The sequence below is a fragment of the Oryx dammah genome, unplaced genomic scaffold (assembly GCF_014754425.2).
Source record: "Oryx dammah isolate SB20612 unplaced genomic scaffold, SCBI_Odam_1.1 HiC_scaffold_28, whole genome shotgun sequence".
NCBI lineage: Eukaryota > Metazoa > Chordata > Mammalia > Artiodactyla > Bovidae > Oryx > Oryx dammah.
The window spans coordinates 530,153-544,298 of record NW_024070212.1 but is presented as its reverse complement, the minus strand read 5'-3'; the positions used below and the strand labels follow the sequence as shown (position 1 = coordinate 544,298).

The following is a 14,146-nucleotide window of genomic DNA, read 5'->3' as shown; positions in this document are numbered from 1 at the left end:
TTCCTCATTCAAATTACTTGGTATCTCTTAAAGGCTCGGTTTCCTTATCTATAAAATGAGATTATAATTGTTTAGAATTGTTGTCAGAATTTAGAAAAAAAATCAGTCAAAGGACTTGTCTCACTTTGAAAGCACTAAATAAATGATAGGTATATTAAATAACCAAGACATTCCATGTAGCTACTTAGACTTTAAAAAGCAATTACAATAAGAATGGCTCTAGAGAGGACAAGAAAAATTCCTGAATATAATAACTTGAAGTTCAGTTTAGCTGCCTTTTCTTAACTATGAAAAGATGGATAAGTATCTGCCTTTAGTCATATTTGGTCAAAGTGTTTACTTTGCAGTGACTTTTAAACATTTTGTCTTCACCTAACACACATTAGTCTTCAAATTCTTAGTGTATATTTTAGACAAGTAAAACTTAGTTTCATTTCTTCCCATACTCAGAGGGAGTCCCATAGAGTATTATTACCACTTGATGTATGCAAATAAGGTTGGCAAACATGGCACAATTTGAAAATTAAACTGATGGTTTTTAAAACCTAGGATGGAGAGCCAGAGACTATAACTATTTTATGCTTATACATTTTTGGCTTTCAAATTATATAAGCAAACATAGGTCCTTCATTTTTTATCTATACTTACATAGCTTAAATGATACTAAGGTCGTAATTAAAAATGAAATTTAAGTATCCACTTCTAGTAAAATGTACCATGTCACTTACCAGTTCTGTTTGTTTAAATAGGAATTATATATTTTTGGTAAATATTAGACACTTGCAAAAAATAATGATTATTTAATATCTTGTATTCAGGCTAATTATATAACACTTTTACCTGGCCTGCATTATAGATGAGGAAACTCGAGGTGCTAAGCAGAGATTTTGTATATTCTAGACCTAAGGAAAAAAATTTTTTAACATGGTAGTATAACATGAATGAGAAGGGAGAATTTGTGGGGAGAATGGGTCCTAGAGAATGCAGAACATCTTGCAGCATATTGTCCTTACTTTGGATATCTTACTAGAAACTATATTATCTTTCTATTGAGCATTATCATTTACTTACCATTTTTGTAATACTTACATGATTTATATATTTTAGGGATTCTCCTGAGGTTTAGACATGCCATAGAATTGACACCTGATAGCTTCATTGACCCAAGAAACCCATTTGCTGAACTAGACTAGTAGAATCTTTTAGAGGAGAGATGATCAGGTTCAACAGCCTGAAAGTGACCTCACCTCACGCATGTACTCTTAAATTTGTGCTTTCATGGTTAGATCCAGATTTGAAACCACCTCTTGGTCTGTATTTACGTCCCTGCTTTTCTTTTTAACTGTTATTTAATATTCTGTATAGTCAGTTTAGGTATTTAGCCTTTTTTGTCCTATATATTATTTAGTTATTTGTCCTGTATATTATTCTATAGCACATAGCAGTAAACTTACTTAACAGTAATAGAAAGATAATAAAATTCTTCCTTTTGAGAAAATTAATTTGTTGAAGAGGACAAGTACGCAAGCCATTTATAAATAGAAAACAGTTTTAATAAATATATGAAATTAGATACAATATTATATATATCAGTGTATACACATACATACACAAAGTTGTCATACTGAGAGAATGCTGAGGTGATTAAAGTGGCTGTTTCATAATTACATCAGTTTTCCTTTACAATTTGCATTATTCTTTCCTAGCTATTTACCAAAAAAATTTGCAAATGGTGTAAGATCTTCCTTCTGACTTTTCTGTAAATAATTTTGATAATTCCTAACTTCCTGAGTACCAAATTGATTAAAATTTGAACTACCTATATAAAGTACACTTTTTATTTCTGTACCTTTCTAAGGGCTCTTCATCCCTGGCCATTTATCTTACTTCCAAAATTTGGAGGAATGAGTATGCTGACTTTTTTGTTCTAAAGATAGAAAGTTTATGAAAGTTTACTTCTTAAGAACATGAAAAGAATCATTCAACAGCTTAAGAATAAGCATATGATTTTTGTTTTTGAGAATTTCTATTTCGAAAGGAATAAAGAATTCCAGAGTTCTGCCGTAAAACTCACACCATTTGGTTCTTAGAGTCTAAGTAAACATCTCACTTGGATGAAAGGCCAAATTAAAAGGATGCATGTCCCCTCTTGCTGCCATTTGAGAAACCCAGTCAAGATTAGTTTGGTTCGGCCAGAGAGATGATCCCCAAATTTTAAAATGGTTAAAGAGTATATACTTAGATTTGTACTTTAATTTGATGAAGAATTACATAGTGGATCTCATAAACTTTTTGCCACACATTTAATTTTTAAATGAAACCTAAAAAGTTTGTAGCTAAGCCATTTTTGACACGTTTAATGAAAATATCAAAACAGTTCTTTGCAATACAGAGTTACAATTTTTTTTAATAAAGATTTGCATTCTTATAATTTGGTTAAATAAATATGACCCAGGTTTTCACTTTTGAGCTGAGATCAAGCATGAGAAGGAAATGTCTTAGTAAAATGTTAGCCTTAACGACTAACATAGGTATTTTAAAATCTCTTATTAAATATAGCTAGTCTCAGTCTAAATATAACTGGGACTCTCTATAGCAGAGGCCAGCAGACTTTTTCCTAAAAAGCCAAAGAGGAAATATTTTAGGCTTTACTGGCCAGGAGGCAAAATGGAAGCTGTTATGTAAGCACTTACATAACCGTATAAGATGTAATCATTTATAAAAGCCACTGGTCTCTAGTGGTTCATTACAAAAATAGGCAGCTGGTCAGATTTGGCCAAAGAGCTGTAGTTTGCTGACCCCTGCTTTATAGCAGATCAGGTTTAGAGAAGGAAACCAAGCTCTAGTATATGGTAAAATTCCTCTGTTGACAGATGATCAAAGTTTGAAACAAATCTGTGAATCACCACGTTAGATCTCCTTTAACTTTGTTTATAGCAGGAACACAGAACATTAAATGGAAACTAAATTGAAGAAAGAACTAATCAAACCTATCTACTTTCTAATATGGTTTAAAAAAATAAAAGTAGTATGTACATCTCTTAGGGATTTTATGTATTGGATTTAGAGACATAAACAGGTGCTCTTGAAATGAAAGAAAAGTGTTTTTTTGTTTAGGGGTTTATTGTTTAGATGGTCTTCATGTAAACTGTTTTCGGCACACCAAATCCAACTTCTAGTAAATGATAGGATGGCCTGACAGTTCATCCTCTTGACAAACCCAGGAGGTTTTTACTCTCTAAAAAGAGACAAGGATCTAAGTAAGCTTTATGAAGAAGTTCTCAAATAGTCTTGAATAGTTTTTATACACTAGTTAAGATGCTCTAAAATTTTTTTTCTATAAAGATTAAAGATACCACTTTTAAAAAATATGTTTCTTATTTGCATATTCAGTTCTATTTACCTATTTTGGACTATGGAACATGGCCTTCTTTAAAGCCAAAATTCTTTGTATACTGTAAATTTGCTGTCATCGAATGAATCATCATTATAATCACTTTTTCAGTATTTCTAGTGATACAAATTTATTCTTTATTAAAATTGCAGAGAAAAAAAGAATCATAAAGAAAGAACTGAACTCCTAGGGAGTTAAAAGCTCTGTTATTCTTTACTTGCTTGTTATCCAGTCTTATAGTTAGGACACATGAATCAGCTCGGGGCTTAATTATTTAGTTCCTAAAGAGCAGCTCAGCCCTGGGGAGCTAATGTAGGTGTTCCAGCGGATGGTACTGATAATATGACTCTGTGCAAGTTCCCTGCATTCTGTAACGAGGTTAGGTTCTAATCTTTTTATAAGATAAAAGGAATTAAGTACAGTGTTTTCCTTCCAGTCTATCTTCAGTGAGCTATTTGTCTTTAATTTCCTCATATACATTTAGTTGAATGACATATTCTCACATAATACCCCGAGTCACAAAGGGTAACAAAAGTATTTTAGACTTATATGATTAATGATGAAAGTAGTGGCCTTCGTGCTTTAACTGTCTGGTTCTTTGAAGTGAAGTCTTTGTGAGTGACTTTAGTTATTGTGTTCCCTTCACTAGATTTAATATCAGAGGAACCACAATAGGTGATAGAATAATGAGGTAATTCAGTGTGTTCCTTCATTATTTTACTTTATGATGAATATGCTAGGCCTTCTTTTTTCCACAGCTAACCACTTTTCCTATTAACAGTTAATAATTCTTTGAACTTAACTGAACTCTAAGTGCTAAGCGTTATAAATTGGGTTGCTTTTCAGAAACTATATTTAGCTGCATGCACTGCATGGGAATAGAATGAAAAGCAATTTCTTGTGTGCAGATGTAATTGATGTTCATTTCAAGTGTGTCATCTGATAAAGTCCCTGTAATCTGAAATTGTCGTTTTGTGGCTCGGTTGTGTCGTAATCTTCTGTGATCCCATGGACTGACTGCCAGGCTCCTCTGCCCATGGGATTTCCCAGGCAAGAATACTGAAATGTGTTGCCATTTCCTTCTCCAAGGGATCTTCCCAACCCAGGGATGAAGCCACGTTTCCTGCAGGCGGACCCTTTACTGCTGAGCCACGAGGGAAGCCCATAATCTAAAATGATGTACTTTACATGTTAGCTAACACTGATGTGTGACACTAAGTTACTGCATTGCATTCTTCAAGAAAATATTCAAAGCAAGTAGCTAATATTAACTAATTTGTTGAAGAATGCAATTTGTGTTTTTTTAAAAACTCAGTTGGGGTAGCATTTAGCAGCTTTTTTGCTTGAAATCAGTAACAAAAATGGACTCGAATCTAAGTTTCTTCATAGGTTTAAAATTCTGATTTTTTTTTTTTTTTAAGAAAGGGACTTTCACGTGAATAGCTTGGTAAATTAGTATCGCACATCAAGTGATACATAGCCCTCAAAGACTTCTGTAGTTTGAAGACTAACAGGGGGATACATTTTAAAATGTAAGTTAAAGTTTCAGTTCCATTATTCATGTACCCAAAACCTGATTTACTGATGAAATCAACTTGTACTTACTCAGTTCAGTTCAGTCGCTCAGTCGTGTCCGACTCTTTGCGGCCCCATGAATTGCAGCACGCCAGGCCTCCCTGTCTATCACCAAATCCCGGAGTTTACCCAAACTCATGTCCACCCAGTCGGTGATGCCATCCAGCCATCTCATCCTCTTTCATCCCCTTTTCCTCCTGCCCCCAATCCTTCCCAGCATCAGAGTCTTTTCCAATGAGTCAACTCTTCGCATGAGGTGGCCAAAGTACTAGAGTTTCAGCTTTAGCATCATTCCCTCCAAAGAAATCCCAGGGCTGATCTCTTTCAGAATGGACTGGTTGGATCTCCTTGCAGTCCAAAGGACTCTCAAGAGTCTTCTCAAACACCACAGTTCAAAAGCATCAATTCTTTGGCACTTAGCTTTCTTCACAGTCCAACTCTCACATCCATACATGACCACTGGAAAAATCATAGCCTTGACTAGACGGACCTTAGTCGGCAAAGTCATGTCTCTGCTTTTTTAATATGCTGTCTAGGTTGGTCATAACTTTCCTTCCAAGGAGTAAGCGTCTTTTAATTTCATGGCTGCAGTCACCATCTGCAGTGATTTTGGAGCACAAAAACATAAAGTCTGACACTGTTTCCACTGTTTCCCCATCTATTTCCCATGAAGTGATGGGACCAGATGCCATGATCTTCGTTTTCTGAATGTTGAGCTTTAAGCCAGCTTTTTCACTCTCCTCTTTCAGTTTCATCAAGAGGCTTTTTAGTTCCTCTTCACTTTCTGCCATAAGGGTGGTGGCATCTGCATATCTGAGGTTATTGATATTTCTCCTGGCAGTCTTGATTCCAGCTTGTACTTATTAGGTTGGTACAAAAGTAATTGTAGTTTCAAACCAAGAATTTTAATCATTGTAACTAAGCTCAAACACATGTTTATTAATCAAAATGGGAACTACTAACACAAACACAAACTACTTTACCCAAACACATTTTTGCCAACGAGAACTAAGTTTGTTCTTGTAGCATAAAAATTGTGCCTTGGAATTCAACAGACTCTTGTAAAGCATTTTCTGCCTCTTGCTGGTTGTGGAAGCATGTTGCCTACAAAAAGTTGTTGAGATGCTTGAAGTTGATAGTTGTTGGGTGAGCGGTCAGGTGAATATGGTGGATGAGGCAGAACTTCATAGCCCAGTTTATTCCCCTTTTGTAGCACTGGCTGTGCATCATGCAGCCCGGCGTTGTTGTGGAGAAGAACTGGGCTCAGTCTGTTGACCAGCGCCGGCTGCAGGCTCTGCAGTTTTCAGTGCATCTCCTTGGTCTGCTGAGCACACTTCTTGGATGTAATGACTTTGCAGAGATTCAGAAAGGTGTAGTGGATCAGGTTGGCTGTAGACCATCAAACAGCAACCGAGACCTTTTTGTTGGTGCAAGTTTGGATTTGGGAAGTGCTTTGGAGCTGCTGCTTTTGTCCAGCCACTCGGCTGGTTGTCTCGGGTTTAAAGTCCACTTTTCATCACATGTCACCGTCTAATCAAGAAATGGTTTGTCATTGTTGCATAGAATAAGAGAAGACAACACTTTAAAAGGACGATTTTTTAAAAATTTTCAGTCACTTACCAAGGCAGCCACTTACCAAGCCTTTTCACCTTTCCAATTTGCTTCAAATGCCTAATGAGTGTAGAATGGTCAGCACTGACTTCTTAAGCAGCTTCTCATGTAGTTTTTAAGAGGATCAACTTTGATGATGCTCTCAATTAGTTGTTGTCAGCTTTCGACAGCTGGCCATTGCAGTCCTCATCTTTGGCTTTCATCTCCTTTGCAAAATTTCTGAACTACTGCTGCTTTGTACTTTGGTTAGCAGTTCCTAGGCCAGATGTGTTGTTGATGTGGCAGTTTATCTCCGCTGCTATATGACATATTTTGAACTTGAATAAAAAAATCATTTGAATTTGCTTTTTGTCTAACATCATTCCCTAGTCTAAAATAAATATAAAATCAACAGCAAGTAATAAGTTATTAGCAAAAAAAAAAAATAAAGTGAGAGATGTTAAACCACAATTACTTTTGCACTAACCTAATAATTCTAGTGGCACATGTATGTTATTTATCATATGTTTCTAAAACATAAAACATAATATATAGCAACCATCGGAAATGTAAAATTAGAGTTCCTGGTGGGGAATACAGAATTGATGGAATAAGCAAAAAATATTTTAAGTATATAGAAATCCTTGGTTAAGTTCTATGCTCATGAGGAGCCTCATATAAGCATCTCAAAATTATTTTTACTTTTGTATTAGTGTTTCTAGGTTTTAACATAAAATATATATAAATGTAACTTTTTGCAAATTATTCTATTGGTAATTACTACTTTCTAATTATATAATAGTAGAATAGGATTTGTTTCCGGCCTGTTTCGTTTTCTGATTTATACCTTGAATCCTAAGCACTCAATCTGATTTTACAGGGAAGATTGCAACTTAAAAGTACCATGTCACTCTAAAAGCTAAAACATTGGGTGGAGAGCACTCTGTGTTATGACTGTTGCCAAGAATTGCTTATACTCCCTACTTCAGCCATATTCAGTCTCCATATCTTTACTTACTCTGTGCCCCTCTAACTGAAATAACCTCCTATTACCATCATCATCATTATGGCCATTTCATCTTTCATCATACATCTTAAGCTGCTTTTTTTGAAACTTTCCTTAGCCTATACCTTGCATAATTCCAAGTAGGACTGAACGTTTCTTCTGTTTGCCTTTATATATATTATGCTACCTATATATTATAGGTATATATACTATATATTATAGGTATAGGTACAACCTATACAATTCATTGCATATGTGTATGTGTATGTTTCCCTGTGTAAGATATAAGTTCCTTTTAAGGCCAGCATACTACATACATGCATACATAAATAAAAGTTGGCAAAGAAGATTATCTTTTTATCTAAAATTCTAGCTACCAAATTTTTATTCATATTTCCTTAGATGATCTGGCTTATTTTCTTCCTCTGCTTCCTAAAATGTGAAATAAATAAAAATCTATAAATTACTTTTTTAGGGGTCTGACAGCGTTTGCACACATTTGATTACTTGCTAGAAAGAACTGAGGGTCACTTTTTAATCATGGCTATAGTTTATTATGAAGAGGGAAAAACACATCAGAGAGAATCTAGAAGTATCCAGGCACAAGCTTCCAATGCTCTCCCACCCAGGATGGTCTGTACAATGTGCTCCTTTTTCCAGCAGTAAAAGGCATTTGACACTAGTGTAATGTTTCTGCCCAGAGAAGCCTGCTTAAGACTCAAAATCCACCAGTTTTATTGGAGGCAAGTCATATAGGCACCCTCTGCACCAAACCACAACCACCTGACTTCCAGACCCTGAAGGAAGGTAGATGTTCACCATAAATCACATTATTTGTACAGACCATTTTGGCAACCAGGTACGTCAGGGTTCATTGTCCCAGGCAGGCAGAACAATGGAGGAAACGTTATAAAGTCAAGTTTCCAGGCACCAGCCAAGGGCCAGCCTTGGAAACAGACTCTTCTAAAGATAGCAGCATTGGGCCTGCTATAATTTACTTTTATTTACTGATGCACTTTGAGGCAAAGAATTGAAAGTCTCCCCCACCAACCCACCTCCAAACACATACCACAGACACAAGAGGAGTAGAAACAGCAAGATACTCTCCAGCAACTCATCCATGTCTCTTATATCTGGTACTTGTAAAAGATAGTGACTGAAATTCCAATCCAGAGACCTTTCTTATTGGTAACAACAGACAACCTATACATAAGGGCTTTAAAACACTTAAAAGTATCATTTTTAAAAAACACAAGTAGCATCTTTTCTAAATTTTTATTCATAGATTCATATGGCCATCAAACTTTTTTTTTTTTAGTTGATAATTTAAAGGTAAATTTGAGCTTAACTCTGAAAAATCCAAGACTCTAAATTTGGAGGTTCAAGCCAGTGAGGTTTTCTCTCTAAAAACCACTAAGTAAATATGAGAAAAGTGTGTATATAGTAGACTTCATATACTGGTATTTAGAGTGACCATTCAGTGAGGCATAAATAAGTGAAATTTAACTTACTTTTTTGTTATAATATCATTTGCCTAGGAATGTTTCCTTGGCATATACCATAGCAACTTTGGATCTCATGCCAAAGTTTTATAGCTGCTCTGAAAATAGAGACATAGAAATGCAGCGTTGGTTGCATAAACTCTCCTGTTGCAGAGGACAGCATAGGAGATAGGGACGGAGAATAGTATCCGCGTGTTTATAAAACCTAATATTTTGATCTTTGAATGGGAAACTCAGCCTCAAGTTTTGTAAGTAAATGCATACTCAGTTTATTTTAAGATGGAAGAATTTAGTTATAAATTAGGAAGATGGAGGTTACTGTTGCCTTAAGCATTCCGATACCCTACAGTGATGTCACAAAGTTTGGAAGATCCTACATTGTCTATACCTCTCTCTGAAACTTATAAACCACATTAGTATCATAAAGCTTGTAAGAAAACCTGCAAAAAGGAAACCATTTTAGCTGTTCTTAATTCACTTTTTATACATTTTTTTGAACACAAACCTGTTATGTGGAAAGTCTCCAAAAGTCCCACAACTTGGAAAATGCTTTTCAGATCATTCCAATTTACAGTCTGCAGTCTACAGTTCAGTTGCTCAGTTGTGTCCGACTCTTTGCCAACCCCATGGACTGCAGCAACTGTCCATTACCAACTCCTGGAGCTTACTCAAACTCATGTCCATCCAGTCGGTGATGCCATCCAACCATCTCATCCTCTGTCGTCCCCTTCTCCTCCTGCCTTCAATCTTGCCCAGCATCAGGGTCTTTTCCAATGAGTCAGTTCTCGCTTCAGGTGGCAAAAGTGTTGGAGTTTCAGCTTTAGCATCAGGCCTTCCAATGAATATTCAGGATTGATTTCCTTTAGGATGGACTAGTTGGATCTCCTTGCAGTCCAAGGGAGTCTCAAGAGTCTTCTGAAACACCTCAGTTCAAAAGCATCAATTCTTCGGCACTCTGCTTTCTTTATAGTCCAGCTCTCACATCCACACATGACCACTGGAAAAACCATAGCCTTCACTAGGTGGACCTTTGTTGACAAAGTAACGTCTCTGCTTTTTAATATGCTGTCTAGGTTGGTCATAACTTTCCTTCCAAGGAGGAAGCGTCTTTTAATTTCATGGCTGCAGTCACCATCTGCAGTGATTTTCAGTTCAGTTCAGTTCAGTCGCTCAGTCGTGTCCAACTCTTTGCGACCCCATGAATCACTGCACGCCAGGCCTCCCTGTCCATCACCATCTCCTGGAGTTCACTCAGATTCACGTCCATTGAGTCAGTGATGCCATCCAGCCATCTCATCCTCTGTCGTCCCCTTCTCCTCCTGCCCCCAATCCCTCCCAGCATCAGAGTCTTTTCCAATGAGTCAACTCTTTGCATGAGGTGGCCAAAGTACTGGAGCTTCAGCTTCAGCATCATTCCCTCCAAAGAAATCCCGGGGCTGATCTCCTTCAGAATGGACTCGTTGGATCTCCTTGCAGTCCAAGGGACTCTCAAGAGTCTTCTCCAACACCACAGTTCAAAAGCATCAATTCTTTGGTGCTCAGCCTTCTTCACAGTCCAACTCTCACATCCATACATGACCACTGGAAAAACCATAGCCTTGACTGGACGGACCTTAGTCGGCAGAGTAATGTCTCTGCTTTTGAATATACTATCTAGGTTGGTCATAACTTTCCTTCCAAGGAGTAAACGTCTTTTAATTTCATGGCTGCAGTCACCATCTGCAGTGATTTTGGAGCCCCCCAAAATAAAGTCTGACACTGTTTCCTCATCTATTTCCCATGGAGTGATGGGGCCAGATGCCATGATCTTCGTTTTCTGAATGTTGAGCTTTAAGTCAACTTTTTCACTCTCCTCTTTCACTTTCATCAAGAGGCTTTTTAGTTCCTCTTCACTTTCTGCCATAAGGGTGGTGTCATCTGCATATCTGAGGTTATTGATATTTCTTCCGGCAATCTTGATTCCAGCTTGTGCTTATTCCAGCCCAGTGTTTCTCATGATATACTCTGCATATAAGTTAAATAAGCGGGGTGACAATATGCAGCCTTGATGTACTCCTTTTCCTATTTGGAACCAGTCTGTTGTTCCATGTCCAGTTCTAACTGTTGCTTCCTGACCTGCATAGAACTTTCTCAAGAGGCAGGTCAGGTGGTCTGGTATTCCCATCTCTCTCAGAATTTTCCACAGTTTATTGTGATCCACACAGTCAAAGGCTTTGACGTACTCAATAAAGCAGAAATAGATGTTTTCCTGGAACTCTCTTGCTTTTTCCATGATCCAGCGGATGTTGGCAATTTGATCTCTGGTTCCTCTGCCTTTTCTAAAACCAGCTTGAACATCAGGGAGTTCACGGTTCACGTATTGCTGAAGCCTGGCTTGGAGAATTTTGAGCATTACTTTATTAGCATGTGAGATGAGTGCAATTGTGTGGTAGTTTGAGCATTCTTTTGCATTGCCTTTCTTTGGGATTGGAATGAAAACGGACCTTTTCCAGTCCTGTGGCCACTGCTGAGTTTTCCAAATTTGCTGGCATATTGAGTGCAGCACTTTCACAGCATCATCTTCCAGGATTTGAAGTAGCTCAACTGGAATTCCATGGACTCCCCTAGCTTTGTTTGTAGTGATGCTTTCTAAGGCTCACTTGACTTCACATTCCAGGATGTCTGGCTCTAGATGAGTGATCACACCATTGTGATTATCTGGGTCATGAAGATCTTTTTTTCATAGTTCTTCTGGGTAATTTTGCCACCTCTTCTTAATATCTTCTGCTTCTGTTAGATCCATACCATTTCTGTCCTTTATAGAGCCCACCTTTGCATGAAATGTTCCCTTGGTATCTCTAATTTTCTTGAAGAGATCTCTAGTCTTTCCCATTTTGTTCTTTTCCTCTGTTTCTTTGCATTGATCCCTGAGGAAGGCTTTCTTATCTCTCCTTGCTATTCTTTGGAACTCTGCATTCAGGTGCTTACATCTTTCCTTTTCTCCTTTGATTTTTGCTTCTCTTCTTTTCACAGGTGTTTGTAAGGCCTCCCCAGACAGCCATTTTGCTTTTTTACATTTTAACTTTGTTAGTTGTATAGATTTAGCATTCAGCCTTTTTTTCATTAACGGTTAATTTGCAGTCAGAGAACATGGTTGATTTAGACCTATATTTTGAAATTTATAGAAACTGGCATTGTGGCCTATTATGTGATAAATTTGTAAATGTTTCATGTGTGCTTGAAAAGCATATGACTTTAATTTTTAATGTAGAATTTTATAGGTGACCATGATATTATGTTGCTCAGTTGCTCTGCCCTGTCCAGCTCTTTGCAGCCCATGTACTGCAGCATGCCAGGCTTCCCTGTCCACTGTCTCCTGGAGTTTGCTCAATATTGTGTTCATTGAATCCAACCATCTCATCCTCTGTTGCCCCTTTCTTCTGCCTTCAATCTTTCCCAGCATCAGGGTCAAAGTATTGGAGCTTCAGCTTCAACATCAGTTCTTCCAGTGAATATTCAGGGTTGATTGGTTGGATCTCTTTGCTGTCCTAGGAGCTTCAAGAGTCTTCTTCAGCACTCAGCTTTCTTTATAGTCCAACTCTCATGTCTGTACATGACTGCTGGAAAAACCATGTCGTTGACTATATGGATCTTTGTCGGCAAGTGATGTCTCTGCTTTTTAATATGCTGTCTAAGTTCATCATATCTTTTCTTCCAAGGAGCACATGTCTTTTAATTTCATGGCTGCAGTCACCATCCACAATGATTTTGGAGCCCAAGAAAATGAAATCTTGTCACTGTTTCCACATTCCCTCCATCTATTTGCCATGAAGTCATGGGACTGAATGCCATGAACTTCGTATTTTGAATGTTGAGTTTTAAGCCAGCTTTTTTCAGTTTCCTCTTTTACCTTCATCAAGAGGTTCTTTAGTTCCTCTTCACTTTCTGCCATTAAAGTGTTATCATCTGCATTATCTGAGGTTGTTGATATTTCTCCCAGTAATCTTGATTGTAGCTTTGAGTCATCCAGCGCAGCATTTTGCATGATATACTCTGCACATAATTTAGATAAGCAGCGTTGACATACTCCTTTCCCAATTTTGAACCAGTTGCATGTCCAGTACTAACTGTTGTTTCTTGTTCTGCATACCAGTTTCTCAGGAGACAGGTAAAGGTGCTCTAGTATTCCCATCTCCTTCAGAATTTTCCACAGTTTGTTTTGATCCACGCAGTCAAAGGCTTTAGCATAGTCAATGAAATAGATTGTGTTTTGAAATTCCCTTGCTTTTACTATATTAGTGTCTTTTGTTGGTTGTAAAGAGAAAGATTTGGATATATGAAATCCAGGTTCATTACAAAATATAGTCAGATTAATTATAACTTTTTAAAAGATTGACAAAGATTTGTTTTAGTCACCTTGTCTTTCTAAACTTTAATTTCCTCATCTATGAAGTAAAAACAGACCACATGATATCTAAGATCTTTTCAAGTGTTTATAACCCTGAAGTCTGTCTAGCTAATGCAATTTTAGTTATTTACTGAGAAAATCTTGTGAGATGATTAACAACTGTCACTCTGAACCATTCATATCTGAAAGTGTTCTCATATATTCATTGAGTTTTCAAAAAGTATGTACAGAATCAATTTCAGTCTACTTTCTTTAGGGTAGAGGGAAAAAGTAACTTTGGGATGAGGAAAAAATTAGCTCTTTTTATAGATATCATGTAGTAGCAATTTATTCATTTTACAAGGACTACTCATTATTATAAATAAAGAGGACTTCCCTGGTGGCTCAGACGGTTAAGCGTCTGTCTACAGTGAGGGAGACTGGGGTTCGATCCCTGGGTCAGGAAGATCCCCTAGAGAAGGAAATGGCAATCCACTCCACTACTATTGCCAGGAAAATCCCATGGACAGAGGAGCCTGGTAGGCTACAGTCCATGGGGTCGCAAAGAATCGGACACAACTGAGCGACTTCACTTTGACTTTACTATGATCCAGCGGATGTTGGCAATTTGGTCTCTGGTTCCTCTGCCATTAAATCCAGCTTATATATCTGCAAGTTCTTGGTTCATGTACTGCTGAAGCCTAGCCTGAAGG

The 14,146-nt window shown here is 37.3% G+C and overlaps 1 protein-coding gene across 10 annotated transcripts in view; it reads left to right on the top strand.

Annotated features, from left to right (window-relative positions):
- The window catches only part of DCAF6 (DDB1 and CUL4 associated factor 6), a 183,804-nt gene that overhangs the window by 144,599 nt on the left and 25,059 nt on the right, over positions 1-14,146 (top strand). For 5 of the 10 annotated variants that reach the window (XM_040229930.1, XM_040229939.1, XM_040229931.1 and 2 more), the window contains one exon: positions 4,044-4,085. The exons of the other annotated variants lie outside the window; for them this stretch is intronic. In XM_040229930.1, the coding sequence (XP_040085864.1) occupies positions 4,044-4,085 (42 nt within the window). The remainder of the gene's footprint in view (positions 1-4,043; positions 4,086-14,146) is intronic. 10 annotated transcript variants of the gene reach the window in all.